The 15,000-nt window shown below is 38.8% G+C and overlaps 4 protein-coding genes across 5 annotated transcripts in view; 1 reads left to right on the forward strand and 3 right to left on the reverse strand.

Annotated features, from left to right (window-relative positions):
• Window positions 1-2,806, reverse strand: part of cenpq (centromere protein Q) — an 18,284-nt gene extending 15,478 nt beyond the window's left edge. The window contains exons 1-2 of the mRNA XM_079864019.1: window positions 2,727-2,806; window positions 815-907 (exon numbers count right to left, since the gene is read on the reverse strand). Of these exons, the coding sequence (XP_079720145.1) occupies window positions 815-898 (84 nt within the window). The 5' untranslated portion in view covers window positions 899-907; window positions 2,727-2,806. The remainder of the gene's footprint in view (window positions 1-814; window positions 908-2,726) is intronic.
• Window positions 2,807-3,418: 612 nt separating this feature from the next.
• Window positions 3,419-10,487, reverse strand: mrpl16 (mitochondrial ribosomal protein L16). The gene is made up of 5 exons (XM_079864020.1): window positions 10,265-10,487; window positions 8,815-8,886; window positions 8,523-8,671; window positions 5,955-6,248; window positions 3,419-3,955 (listed from the first exon to the last, which is right to left on the reverse strand). The coding sequence occupies exons 1-5, from the start codon at window positions 10,320-10,322 to the stop codon at window positions 3,764-3,766; spliced, it is 765 nt and encodes a 254-aa protein (XP_079720146.1). The 5' UTR covers window positions 10,323-10,487; the 3' UTR covers window positions 3,419-3,763.
• Window positions 10,488-10,909: 422 nt separating this feature from the next.
• Window positions 10,910-12,546, forward strand: LOC307173409 (cotranscriptional regulator ARB2A homolog). 2 transcript variants are annotated; one of them, XM_079896506.1, is made up of 2 exons: window positions 10,910-10,984; window positions 11,575-12,546. In XM_079896506.1, the coding sequence occupies exon 2, from the start codon at window positions 11,585-11,587 to the stop codon at window positions 12,494-12,496; it is 912 nt and encodes a 303-aa protein (XP_079752632.1). In that variant the 5' UTR covers window positions 10,910-10,984; window positions 11,575-11,584; the 3' UTR covers window positions 12,497-12,546. The 2 variants fall into 2 exon arrangements, with proteins under 2 accessions (XP_079752632.1, XP_079752633.1); XM_079896507.1 differs by having other exon boundaries at window positions 10,975-11,038.
• Window positions 12,547-14,627: 2,081 nt separating this feature from the next.
• Window positions 14,628-15,000, reverse strand: part of txnl4b (thioredoxin-like 4B) — a gene marked incomplete at its 5' end in the record, with an annotated part of 4,194 nt that continues 3,821 nt past the window's right edge. The window contains one exon of the mRNA XM_079849016.1: window positions 14,628-14,913. Coding sequence (XP_079705142.1) covers window positions 14,748-14,913 — 166 coding nt within the window. The 3' untranslated portion in view covers window positions 14,628-14,747. The remainder of the gene's footprint in view (window positions 14,914-15,000) is intronic.

Below are 15,000 nucleotides of genomic sequence, written 5' to 3' on the forward strand. Positions count from 1 at the left end.
GTTTAGCTCAACCAATCACCAAGCAATGCTTCATTGTGTTCAGTCTGTGTGTGAAAAGAGCATTAGCAATTAAAGAAAACACACTTCAGCAAAACATGATCAGCTCAAAGTGTCCGAATCATTTCTGCTCCCATTTTAGTCTCTGTATGAAGTGTTATTGGGTGTAATATGTCCCAGTTTACTTTATTCTGCTCTCCTCACTTACAGAAATGAACTATAGTGTCCTGATCACACTAGTGGAACAATATCACACATGATATCTGGCGTCTGAGTAATGTTGGGTTTAGGGCTGTCACGATAACCGCAATATCGCAGTACCGCGCTACTGACAAGCCAACCGCAGAGGAATTCAAGTAACCGCAGCAACCGCGATATTCACGTCTTTTCTTTTTTCATAAGGCGAAACCCTTCTTGTTTTGAACTTCGTGCATGTGTATTGAATGTTAAATAAGTTAATAATGATAATAAGACGTGGTGATCATGGTTTTATCATGGTGATTTTTGCAGTCTATGGTTTATTGGTTACTGAAAATGTACACGTTTTTGTGCATGCTGACCACATCATGACACTTATTTATATAGCAACAAATAAATCCAAATAAATTAATAAATGCGGTAAAACCGCATATCGCGCTTATTGAGCCACTCAAAATTACCGCAAGGGAAAATCCTTCACCGCGACAGCCCTAGTTGGGTTTGACTGTGTGTTATTTATAATGTGCAGTGTCTTATAAATGTTGAATAAAAGACTGCAATGGCTAAATAAATAAAGTTAATAGTTAATAATAATAAATGAGCTTCTGCTGCTTCTCACCTGAGTCTTGTTGTTCGCCTTCCTCTCTGCGGTGCGTGTGGGGCCCCGTGTGGAGGCCCTTCCTGACCCTCGCGCCGGCTTCATCACGACACCCTGCACAGAGACACATCTATAAACCCCGAGGGAATCTCCAGCTGACATTTACAACATCTCTCTATGAACACGAGACCCTGGAGAGAGCCGAAGTTAAAACACACCAATGACAAGAATCCCCACAGAATCATTGTTGGTTTTTTAGACACGATGGTCTGAATCAGAAAGGATTTTTTCCTGATAATGAAGCTTAACGTATTTTCACACTGAGCGCGACCCGACAAAGCAAAGCGAATCACAGAAAAACGGTGCTTTCACACACCGAACACGAAACAATTGATCGACCTCTGACCCTACGCATGACCTCTGACCCGACGCATGACCTCTGACCCGACGCATGACGTATTGACGAACACAGAAGCGCAGATGATCGAGCAAAACAAAACACCGGTCACGAATAAGAGTCTAAAAGGAGGATTTTTAAAGAGGAAAAGTGGGAGGAGCTTCAGTTTGTTTGAACCGTGAGAGGCGTCCACTCTCATCTGAGCTTACAGTACTCCTACATCATGCGTCAGGTCAGAGGTCATGCGTAGGGTCAGAGGTCATGCATTGGGTCAGAGGTCACTCGTCATGCGTCGGTTCAGAGATCATGCGTCGGGTCAGAGGTCACTGGTCATGCGTTGGGTCAGAGGTCACTGGTCATGCGTTGGGTCAGAGGTCACTGGTCACACGTCATGCATTGGGTCAGAGGTCACTGGTCATGCGTTGGGTCAGAGGTCACTGGTCACACGTCATGCATTGGGTCAGAGGTCACTCTTCCGCCGGAACTCGACTCATGTACAACTGTTACCGGAAGCCTGTGATTATAGTTTACAAAGTTATAAATATGGATATGTTTCTTGTCTTCAGAAGGCCTGTATTAACCCCTGCAGGCGTGTGAATTATTGTTATAATGATTTATTGATATATTGTTTAATATAACTCTGATTGTGTTCGGCTGAAAGAAGAAAGTCATAAACACTAGGACGGCTCGAGGGCGAGTGAATTATGGGATCATTTTCATTTTTCGGTGAACTAACCCTTTTAGTCAGAATAGGCATATTTACAGATTAAGTACATATTTAGAGTATTATGGATATTATAAATAAATAGGAGAGAATTTACAAGATTTTAAAAAAAATTTAAAGGAAACTTTCTTTAACAAATTGACAAATAAGTTTCCATACCTTGTTTTACATTTTTAGACGTACAGCTCAGTCCCAGCTAACATATTTTATGATTATATTATATATTTTTTATATATTTTATTGACAAGGTTATGATACAGCTCTTTTGAGCTTAATTTAACTCACAATATGACGTTATTTGAACGTTTATTTGTAAGGTAAACATTAAGATTCATCAAGTACACAAACTGTTCTCATAACGATTTCTCTCAGTGTCATAAGAACGCTCAAGTAAAACAACATCATAAATTACGATGTTCTAGTATAATTTCTCTCCAAATCATGAGAACGCGCATAAATAATCAACAACGTTATAAGAACGTATACATTTTATGAAAGAAAGACACATAATCTTTACAAAACATTAGAGAAAGTTGTGGGAACCTGTTAGTTTGGCTTATACCATAGTATTCTTTGACGCAGGGTTAATTACCGTGGAATATGAATATAATGTATATATTTGAGCACATATGTCTGTTAAGAGATCGTTCGTTTATAAATAATCGCGTCGCTCACGTTCAGTTTAGAAACATCACTACTCATAGAAAACATGCTGAGAAAAACTGTAAAGATTCGATACATGGTTTGATGAGCTCAAAACAAACACAACTCAATAATTCATCGTCTATGTGCGACACATCTTCAACACTCACCACAGACTCGCGCCACACGATTCAAAGCGGGAACTGAACTGCGCATGCGCCGAACTGACACTTCCGGCTGCCTTCTTGAGTCACGTGCTGTTGTTTGATTACTTTTTTTTTTTTTACAGTCCGGAGGATAAAAGTACATTTAATTGTTTGATTACTAATGTTCTCGTTTCCATCCATTTTTACATCACACATCTGTATTAGTTTTAAAATAAACTTTTTATATAAAACAAAATTAATGAAGAAGCTCATTTTCACCACACAAGAAAAAATAGATAATGCTTTGGTAAATCACAAATTATATCAGTCATATTTATGACATAAAAAGTCTAAATTACCTCATAAAACGTCAGTATCACGACATACTACGCCATCATTTTGACTTTTTAATCATAATTGACAAAAAATAAAACTTATGCACAGAAAGTAATTATGACATACAAACTATTAATTATGAGATTAAAAAGTTTAAATGTCAAAATGATGGCATACTAAGATATAATTATGACACACTAAATCATAATTTTGACTATCTACTAATTATCACTGTCACAATTACGACTTATGTCATATATTCATTCATTTTTGTCGTAATTTCAACAACTCAATTACCAATTTTTTTCTTATGTGTCGAAAATGAGCTTTCATAAAATACACGCTCGAGTCCCGAACACAAAACAGCTGAACCCAAACAGCAAAGAAAACACTTTTATTTGCCTATCATAGTATTTAACATTTACACAGCACATACACAAAAGCATGTGTGATTAAAGAGCATATGAAGTGAACAGGTGACGGATCTCTGTGTGTGTGTGTGTGTGTGTGTGTGTGTGTGTGTGTGTGTGTGCGTGTGTGTGCGTGTGTGTGTGTTCTAACCCCTTTATTATCGCACAGAGATTGTGTGATAAGTGAACAACAGAACCCTCAGAAGCAGGTGATATTGATCTGAATATTATCACACACACACACACACACATCCTGCTGGAGTGTGTGTTCATCAGTTCTGCAGTGTTATCTCTGAACACACACACACACACACACTACACTCGCGCGGGGTAGAAGAACTTCCCAGCGTAGCGGCCGTGATTGTGCAGGTCAGACGGACTCAGGACTTTCCGGATGCCCAGCATGTTTGACCTCGCGACCCGCTCGAAGCTCCAGGGGTTCTGGTTATTGGTCTCGCGCTCGGCCTGGTCCTGATACAGCGCCGCCAGACTCTCTCTGCTCACCACCTGCAACACACACACACACACACACACGTTCAAATGGGTTCTTCTACTAAACTTGCTTCTCAGAAAAACGTAAATATAACATAAAAAGTCAGTATTATGACACACTAAGCCATAATTTTGACTTTTTATTCATAATTGACAAAAAGTAAAACTTAAAATGCAAAGAAATTATGACATACATACTATTAATTATGAGATTAAAAACTTTAAATGTCAAAATGATGGCATACTAAGATATAATTATGATATAACCCTGTGATATAATGCCGAAACAGACAAAAGACAAACTTTTTAATGAAGTGAATGTACTGTATTTTAATTCCATAATATTTATTGTTTTGAGGGGATTTCATGGTAGTAAACAATATTTACCTCTAATTTATGCACCATTTATTTCTATATTAAATAATGAATGCAATGAATTAAAAAACAATTTATACTGTTTTTCCCCCCAATTAATGCAGTATTTAAGTTAAACAGAGCAAATGTTTTTTAAATGAATGTACTATATTTTAATTCCATAATATGTCTTTTTTTAATATTTTGTGTTTTGAGGGGATTTCATGGTAGTAAACAATATTTACTTCTACTTTATGCACTATTTATTTCTATATTAAATAATAAATGCAATGAAATAAAAAACTATTTATACTGTTTAAATATTTTTTAAATGAATGTACTATAATTTTGTTTATTCTTTAATATTTTGAAAGGATTTCATGGTATTAAACAATATTTAACTAATTCATGCATCGTTTATTTCTATATAAAAGAATAAAAATCTCATAAAAGCAATTGATACTTTTTTTCAATTAATGCCATGTTTAAGTTAAAAAATAAAGCAAATGTTTTGTCTCAGGTGGAAAGAAACAAAGAAAATCATTAGGGCTGTCAAACGATTAATCGCATCCAAAATAAAAGTTTGTGTTTACATAATATATGTGTGTGTATGGAGTATAATTATTTTCTATATATAAATACACACACATGCATATATATTTAAGAAAAATGTGTTATTTATATATAAAATATTTATATATAATATAAATTATATATAATATAAATATATATACACAGTATATACATGCAAATATTTCTTAAATATATACATGCATGTGTGTGTATTTATATATAGAAAATAATTATACACAGTACACACACATATATTATGTAAACACAAACTTTTATTTTGGATGCGATTAATCGCGATTAATCGTTTGACAGCCCTAAAAATCATATGTAATATCAGATGGCCCTACATATACATATATAAACAGTTGTGCAATCCCTAGTTGCTGAGAACAGCGTTTTCAGACATAATTACTTGCTTTGATTACATGTATATTATATTTACTTTTATCCAAAGCGACTTACAAATGAGGAGAGCAATAGAAGCAGTGAAACTAACAGTATGTAAGTGCTGTGACCCTTCCCAGTTTAATCTCACGCAGGCGATGTACTTTTTTCTCTTTTTTTAGCAATAATTTGATTCAAAATTATAAAAAATCCAAGTAAAACATTTGTATACAATGTAAACGCCGGGCTACCAGAGGGTCCAGTGCACTAAATAACACACAGCATGTTTCTCTGATTAAATGTCATGCAACACTTTCCTCATTCACATTATTGCCACATTTATTTGCAGAAACAGCCGATTATGAAAAAGCATAATTACTTGCTTTTATCAGACACTTTTGTCAAAGTTCAGATTCTCCTTGTTTGAAATGTTTTTTGCAGTTATGATTAATCAATTGTGTTAGAAAAAAAAAAAAAAAAAAGCATTTTGTAAACAATAATTTGATGAAAAATGAGAGCAAGTATCCAAGTAAAGCATTGTTTTAAACCGTAAACACAGGGCTGTTCAGTGCACGTAATAACACACAGCATGGTCTGTGTTACGCAACACTTTCCTCATTCACGTTATTGCCACACATATATGCAGAAACAGCCGCTTATGAAAAGCATAAGAGGAAGTTATTGAGGGCGAGACTGAGCGAACCTTGGCTGGGAAGGGCAGCTTCTTGGCCACTTCTGTGAGCACCGGCTCCACCTCACCCAGCTCGATGCGACCTCCGACCTCGAGGACCAGCCGGCCACACTTCACCGGGGTCACGTAGTGGTCGATGGCCCCCTTCCCGCCGCCCATGCGCTGGCCCAGGCCTTTACGAGTGATGGGTTTGAACGGGGCCCTGAAGCGCCACAGGGCGAAGGTCGTGGTGGGGTCCATGCGCCGGTTAATGGTGAGACGCATCATCTCCATGTGACCCCAGTGCAAGTACCCGCCACCCAGAGCCTACAGACACAAGCACACACACATTATAATAATAATCATCATATACACAAAAGACACAGAGTTCTGATGAGTATTACATGTGCACAATAATCTTAAAGTGCCCCTATTATGCTTCTGCAGATATTGCCTTTCATGTAGTGTGTAATAAAGCTGTTTGTGAACGTAAAAGCTCTGAAAAGATCAAAGTTTTTGTCTCCTGAAAGAAAGAAGTGATTCTGAACTGAAACGAGTCGTCAGTAATTCACTCTCACTTCCTGCTGAACCTTTTGTAGCTAATTTGCATAATGCCAGCCTCTGGTCCTGATTGGCAGAACAGCGTCTCTTAGCTCCGCCCTCAAACACTAGTGTATCTGAGACTGGAAGAGTTTGGTTCGTGTTGTTCGTGTGGAGAAGACGCTGTTTTCTGAGATTGATACGGTAAAACCCACGCCATCGTTACTGTTCGCATCACTGTGATCAAGAGCTGAGATTCAGATATGATAATGAGCGTTTGCTTTCTGACCAATTAGAGCAGAGCAGCTCTCAGAGAGGCGGGCCTTAGAGAGACTGATCAAGAGCTGAGATTCAGATATGATAATGAGTGTTTTCTTACTGACCAATCACAGCAGAGCAGCTCTCAGAGAGGCGGAGCTTAGAGAGACTGTGATCAAGAGCTGAGATTCAGATATGATAATGAGCGTTTGCTTTCTGACCAATTAGAGCAGAGCAGCTCTCAGAGAGGCGGGGCTTAGAGAGACTGTGATCAAGAGCTGAGATTCAGATATGATAATGAGCGTTTGCTTTCTGACCAATTAGAGCAGAGCAGCTCTCAGAGAGGCGGGGCTTAGAGAGACTGATCAAGAGCTGAGATTCAGATATGATAATGAGCGTTTGCTTTCTGACCAATCACAGCAGAGCAGCTCTCAGAGAGGCGGGGCTTAGAGAGACTGATCAAGAGCTGAGATTCAGATATGATAATGAGCGTTTGCTTTCTGACCAATCACAGCAGAGCAGCTCTCAGAGAGGCGGGGCTTAGAGAGACTGTGATCAAGAGCTGAGATTCAGATATGATAATGAGCATTTGGTTTCTGACCAATCACAGCAGAGCAGCTCTCAGAGAGGCGGGGCTTAGAGAGACTGTGATCAAGAGCTGAGATTCAGATATGATAATGAGCGTTTGCTTTCTGACCAATCACAGCAGAGCAGCTCTCAGAGAGGCGGGGCTTAGAGAGACTGATCAAGAGCTGAGATTCAGATATGATAATGAGTGTTTTCTTACTGACCAATCACAGCAGAGCAGCTCTCAGAGAGGCGGAGCTTAGAGAGACTGTGATCAAGAGCTGAGATTCAGATATGATAATGAGTGTTTTCTTACTGACCAATCACAGCAGAGCAGCTCTCAGAGAGGCGGGGCTTAGAGAGACTGATCAAGAGCTGAGATTCAGATATGATAATAAGCGTTTGCTTTCTGACCAATCACAGCAGAGCAGCTCTCAGAGAGGCGGGGCTTAGAGAGACTGATCAAGAGCTGAGATTCAGATATGATAATGAGCGTTTGCTTTCTGACCAATCACAGCAGAGCAGCTCTCAGAGAGGCGGGGCTTAGAGAGACTGATCAAGAGCTGAGATTCAGATATGATAATGAGCATTTGCTTTCTGACCAATCACAGCAGAGCAGCTCTCAGAGAGGCGGGGCTTAGAGAGACTGAATCCTTGATGGAAGCGTTTCAGACACTGAGAGAAAAGAGCTGATTCATTATACTATTTTCATTATTCTGATGATTAATTCACTAAGAATTTTTACTGAACTCACATTCAGTCTGTGTTACTGGTCACTGTGTTAATCTACTAAAACATTATTGGATTTTTTTCTGTGACGCACCTAAAATGTCTTTATTTCGACATTTTCAACCATAGTTTCTTCAGCTCCCCAATAATGTGACGATTTTTCGTAAACAATGGTTAGAAATTATTGAAGAAATCCTGGTTATGGAAGAACTTGCATATATTCTAAAGTTGAAAAAAAAGTGCTTTCAAAATGGACTGAGGAAAGTGGTTGATATATAATTATTAAAAAATATATAATTTAATATTTTAACTTAGTAAATATATGTATAGGTATGTATGTATATGTTCATTGATATTTAAGAATATGCACTGATATGTATTTATAAGTATACAGCTTTGATATGTATATATTTCCCTCCCTCCTGTTAATAATGTTTTTAATTTCATTGTTAATCTAGTAAATCAAAATAAATAAATAAAAAGTAAATAAAATAAGGAGCCACGCACCACAATGCCGTACTGTCCTTTGGTGAAGGTGTTGGAGCTTTTGGCCGGCCCCTGAATGTCACGCAGTTTCTTCATCTCCTTCTTTGCTTGTTTCAAATTCGGGACCTTTTCCAGGAACTTGAGTTTCGGCTTCTCCGGCAGAACCACGTCTGCGATGGAGGAAAACACGCAATATAAATCAGAGCGCGATTCATCAAGATAAAGGGCTACAATTCGCATTGTTGAAAGGACAGTAAAAACAGCAGCCCTTAACGAGCGAGTCTACGAGTTTAACTGGTTAAGCACTGATTACCGCTGAAGTCTGGAGGAACTGCATACGTCCTCAGTCCCGCTGACACGACCTTCATGTTGCTCTGCAGGACATCTGAAGAAAAAGAGTCAGCAACTAGTTAAACTAGTTAACAGAACACAGGTTTAGCAAATAGTTAAACAGAATAGGCTTAGCAACTAGTTAACACAGGTTCAGTTCAGCAACTAGTTAAAACTGACTCAGCAAATAGTTAACACAACAGGTTCAGTTCAGCAACTAGTTAACAGAACACAAGTTCAGCAACTAGTTAACACAGGTTTAGCAACTAGTTAACACGGGTTCAGTTCAGCAACTAGTTAACAGAACACAGGTTCAGTTCAGAAACTAGTTAAAACTGGTTCAGCAAATAGTTAACACGGGTTCAGTTCAGCAACTAGTTAACACAGGTTTAGCAACTAGTTAACAGAACACAAGTTCAGCAACTAGTTAACACAGGTTTAGCAACTAGTTAACACAAGTTCAGTTCAGCAACTAGTTAACAGAACACAAGTTCAGCAACTAGTTAACACAGGTTTAGCAACTAGTTAACACAGGTTCAGTTCAGCAACTAGTTAACAGAACACAGGTTCAGCTCAGAAACTAGTTAACAGAACACAGGTTCAGTTCAGCAACTAGTTAACACAGGTTCAGTTCAGCAACTAGTTAACACAACAGGTTCAATTCAGCAACTAGTTAACACAGGTTCAGTTCAGCAACTAGTTAACAGAACACAGGTTCAGTTCAGCAACTAGTTAATACAGGTTCAGCAACTAGTTAACAGAACACAGGTTCAGTTCAGCAACTAGTTAACAGAACACAGGTTCAGTTCAGCAACTAGTTAATACAGGTTCAGCAACTAGTTAACAGAACACAGGTTCAGTTCAGCAACTAGTTAACACAGGTTCAGTTCAGCAACTAGTTAACACAGGTTCAGCAACTAGTTAACAGAACAGGTTCAGTTCAGCAACTAGTTAACAGAACACAGGTTCAGCAACTAGTTAACTCAGGATCAGTTCAGCAACTAGTTAACAGAACACAGGTTAAGAAACTAGTTAACAGAACACAAGTTAAGCAACTAGTTAAAAGGTTTAGCAACTAGTTAACACAGGTTTAGCAACAGGTTCAGGTTCAGTGGGTAAAATATAATCACCCACATTTGACAAGTGGTTATTATAACCAAATAAACCCGGGTGTTTGTCAGGTATATACAGTCAGTATATATAATCGTATTATTATTAATGATACACAATCAGTAATGCAAACTAGACTATTGCAAACTTGTAAGATTGCCATATTCATGAGTACCATGGTATTAAGATAGTAGAATACCCTGTACACGTCCAAAAACCATGGTTTTGCCATACTATTTGTCGTTAGTGACACTAAATAAAGTAAATAATTTATATTAAGATAGAACAATGAATACATGCAAGATTATTTGTCTGAACTCTACCTGGCTGGCTTGATGTCCGAGCAAAGCCCAAAAATACACTCTTTAGTGCTGAGAACATGACTGATTACACACAATACAAAAGTGTATAAATCTTCATTTCTTCTCCATTATAAAATTCACATCAGAGTCTCATGGATCCACAAGGTCGCTGCCATGTTTGATCAACATCCGGTGTGTCGGTGAACGTCATCCGGTGGAAACAGTCGCACACATCACGAGTTCCGCGTGTTTACAGTTAATCCGAGTTTTATTCCAGATGGTTGTAAATAAATAAAAGTTTAAAAACGTGCAAAGTGCTATAAAATCAGGACATACTAAAATCTCTCCAGTATATATAATTAAATTGTGCACAGTTTGCATGCTTACTTTATGCATGCAATTTCCAGATGTCCTACAACTTTTGTCAAAATGTGAACGTGCATTTTATATCCAACAAAGCAGTGCACTTGAATTTGAAACGTTTCTTTAAAAATTATTCTACACAAAAATGCCATATTTAGTTTCTGAGACGATAACTGGACGCCTCTTGCTTAATTTAAGGTAATTTAATGTAACACTCTAATTTTGAAAGGTTCCATATTGCATATTGTTACAAATACTAGGTTAATGCGCTAAACATATGAAGCCACGCCCTATTCATGTCAATCAGCGACACCTGTCATGTGATCACTGATCATTAACACATTCACACATCTCAGCGGTCAGGAACAGAACAATCAGGTATAACTTTCACTAGTCCTCGGAATACAGATTTAACTAGCTAATCTTTCTCAGGTAAATCTATTAAACAAATGCTTTCATTTGCAGTGCAATGATAATTGATACATTATTTATAGGTTAAAATGTGCTTATTAATATAAGCATATTTTCAAACAGAAACACTCATCTCATCACAGTAAGAGTCAATTGTGCTCAACAAGGCTGCGTTTATTTGATCAAAAATACAGTAAAAATAGTGACATATTATTCCAATGTAAATCATCTGTTTTCTATGTGAATATACAGTAAAGTGTAATTTATTCCTGTGATCAAAGCTGAATTTTCAGCATCATTACTCCAGTCTTCAGTGTCACATGATCCTTCAGAAATCACTCTAATATGATGATTTATGCTCAATTATTATTAAAATATATACAGTACCAGTCAAAAGTTTGGGAAACTTTACTGTTTTTGAAAGAAGTCTCTTCTGCTCATCAAACCTGCATTTATTTGATCAAAAATACAGAAAAAAAAGAATCTGTAATACTATTCCAATTAAATCAGCTGTTTTCTATATGAATATACACATTTTTCCTATAAACATATCTCAGGTCCCGCACGATGTCGGAGCGCTCTGAGGCGACCCGAAATCCCATTCAATCCGATTTTCCGTATTGGTTTTCCGAGGACGGTCACCTACGGCACCGAGAATCCCACGAACCCTACCGGTTCCCCTTCAAACTACACGACGCTCGCGACACGGAGCGAGAGCATCGTAGCCTGTCTCTCTGCATCACCCGGCACGTGTACGACCTCTTAGAGCGCAAGTTTCAGCTTGTTAAAGTGTTTCTGGAGGATAGTTTTGTGTTTATGAGCGCAGGAGCGCTGGAGAACCCCGGGAGTCTCCTGGTTCTGATCCAGGATTTGGGAACGGTGAGGAGTGGCGTGTGGAGTTGGAAACTCTCGGCACACGAGGGACTGGAACGAGGCTCTCAGATCCCGTATATACGCTGGGCTTTGCTTGAATCCTGTGCCGTTCTCCTGATGAATCCCAATGAAGGTTCGCGGACTCACGAGCAACACGTTCGGATGGTTTGGGAACGCCTGCTTTCCCAAAGTTCTCCCGAACACATTTTTATAGTGGCACACGGATACGGAGGCCTGGCGTTCGTGGATCTTCTATGCCGTGAGATTGAAGAGGTTCAACGGAAAGTGACAGCCGTGGCTTTCTTGGACTCGTCCCACAGCTTTTGGCACCAGCCGTTGGGAAACGCTGGTCGCGACTGGTTGAAATCCCACTCCAGATCCTGGATTCCCAGCAGAAAGCCTCTGAATTGCTCCGTGGGATCACTGAAGGCCGGTTGCACGCAGATTTCCGCTGGGACTCAGTGTCACGACTCGACGCCCGTCGTTTGCATGGAGTCCGTGTTTCGCTTCTTCAACAAGATGATCAAACCTAAAGCCACTCCGACTCCGTTTAACATCGTCACCCGGAGCAAGAGCCGCGCCAGTGAGCAAAACAACAACGTCTAGGATGATCGAATCTCTAATAAAAGTGTTTGCATCAGAATGAGCATTTCTGTTCTGTTCTTTTCTTAATGGAATATCGCAGTGTTTATTCTAAATGATTCACAGGTGCACATCATTATTATTGTGTTCCATTCATAATCTTGAATCAGAATCAGTTCCTCTTGCAGCATCTCTTCTCTTCTCTGATGACGAGGGCGGGGCTATAACCTGTCACTCACATGACATCAGCCAATAGCAAACCACAACCATCCAATCAATTCCCCACAGACACAATCAAGCCCCGCCCACATTTGTTCTTGTTCCAGAAGCGCTTCACTCGGATATACGGCACTATAGAGGGGAAAAGACCAGTGCATGCTGTATCATGCTGATTTTATAGTCAACATTAAATCAACATTGAATTCATGTTCCTCTTACTGTAAATGATTCATCAGTGATACCAAAGAAAAACATGTTTAATCGACATGTAATAACTTGCTTCACCTCTTAAAGACAGAGACCACATGCACTACTGGATAATGTTAAAAACATTTAGTTAAATGTCTAGTTAGTCATTATTTTATGAAAGTAAAAATGGGTTGAAAATTATTGAAGCTTGTTTCTGCCACGGAATAAAACATTTTAAAAGATAATTGCAACTTTCACAATTGCGAATTCTGACTTTCCTCTCTCAATTGCGACATCTTTTCTTAGAATTGTGTTATAAAGTCCAATTCTAAGGAAAAATGACTCAAGAAGACTTTTTTCTCAGAATTGCATGTTTATATCTCACAATTCTGACTTTATAACATGCATATGCAACTTAATATCATGCTGTTCTAAATGTATGTCTCCCAATTGCATGTTATATAGTCAGAATTGCAGGATATAAACATGCAATTCTGAGAAAAAAAGTTGCAATAACCTTTTTTATTTTTTATTCTGTGGCGGAAACGAGCTTGAATGTTTTATGTAGCCTTATAAATATATATAACACTTATCGGTATATATCGGTAACACTTTACAATAAGGCCTCATTTTAATGCATTAACAAGCAACGAACAGCATTTTTTCTCGTTTTCTTTTCTCCAGCAGACTATACCACACACACACACACACACACACACACACACACAGGATCTGATGTTGATTCTTGTTTTATTACGAGCTCGGTCTTGTTTTCTTTTCTCCAGCAGACTCTCCTGTACCACACACACACACACACACACACACACACACAGGATCTGATGTTGATTCTTGTTTTATTACGAGCTCGGTCTCGTTTTCTTTTCTCCAGCAGACTCTCCTGTACCACACACACACACACACACACACACACACACACACACACACACAGGATCTGATGTTGATTCTTGTTTTATTACGAGCTCGGCCTCGTTTTCTTTTCTCCAGCAGACTCTCCTCTGTTACACACACACACACACACACACACAGGATCTGATGTTGATTCTTGTATTATTATGAGCTCGGTCTCGTTTTCTTTTCTCCAGCAGACTCTCCTCTGTTCAGCGTTTGTTTAAAACGGGTGATTCTCCGGAGGTTGGAGATTTAGAGGCTCAATGTCAACATTTCACACTGACAACTAACCTCTGACACACACACATACACACACACTCACAACTAACCCCCTACCTCCCACACTAGACACACACACAACTAACCTCTGAACCACACACACACCCATAAACAAAAGTAGTCAATTTTATCCCTTAAAACTCCTTGAAAAAAAACTTCTTCAAGTCTTAAAATATCTTGAATATCTCGACACCCTTGCCTCATTTAGTATGCGCGGCTCTATGAATATGCAAATGAGCCCCGCCTCCACTCACTCCCTCAGCTCAGAGATCCACTGGTTGACGATCACACGTTGATCTGATTGGTTACAAGGTAGTTTGTGACGTCAGAAACACCAGCGATTTCAAAGCGTGTTTTTGAGACTGTCTTTGGTTCACTGCAGTTTTAAGGAGGAAATACTCAGCAATGCTGTCGACTTATGAACTTACACATGCTTTGAGTTAAAGCAGATTAAAAACACCACATAGACACATAAACAACATTAAAAGCTGGATTTACACCACAGGGGGACTTTAAATAGTGTAAAATTACCTTAAAATGGTCATGAAACATCCACAGGTCAGTGTGAAATCAATAAGCTTTATTTTAAAAACATAATACAAAATTGTTCGGCAGAATAAATCCTCCAGATTGTTGTTTCCACAGGAAACTCTACATGAAACCGCAGCTCTGCTCGGCTCTAGATGTCGTGGTACAGCAGGTCATATTTGGGAACGTTTCTCGGGTCTATCGGGCTTCGAACGATCAGTTTTCCTCTCATGGCGCCTCGATAGATCACTTCGATCAGATCCATGAAGTCCTGTTTGGTTTTGAAGCTTCCCACAAACTTGGTATGATCTGGAGATCTGAATGTGTGCAAATACATTAACAACTCGATTCAAGTGTCAAGGAAGAAGCTGATGTATGAAGAGGAAACTAGACGAGTGACAAAC

The sequence above is a fragment of the Squalius cephalus genome, assembly GCF_949319135.1.
Source record: "Squalius cephalus genome assembly, chromosome: 2".
Lineage (NCBI taxonomy): Eukaryota > Metazoa > Chordata > Actinopteri > Cypriniformes > Leuciscidae > Squalius > Squalius cephalus.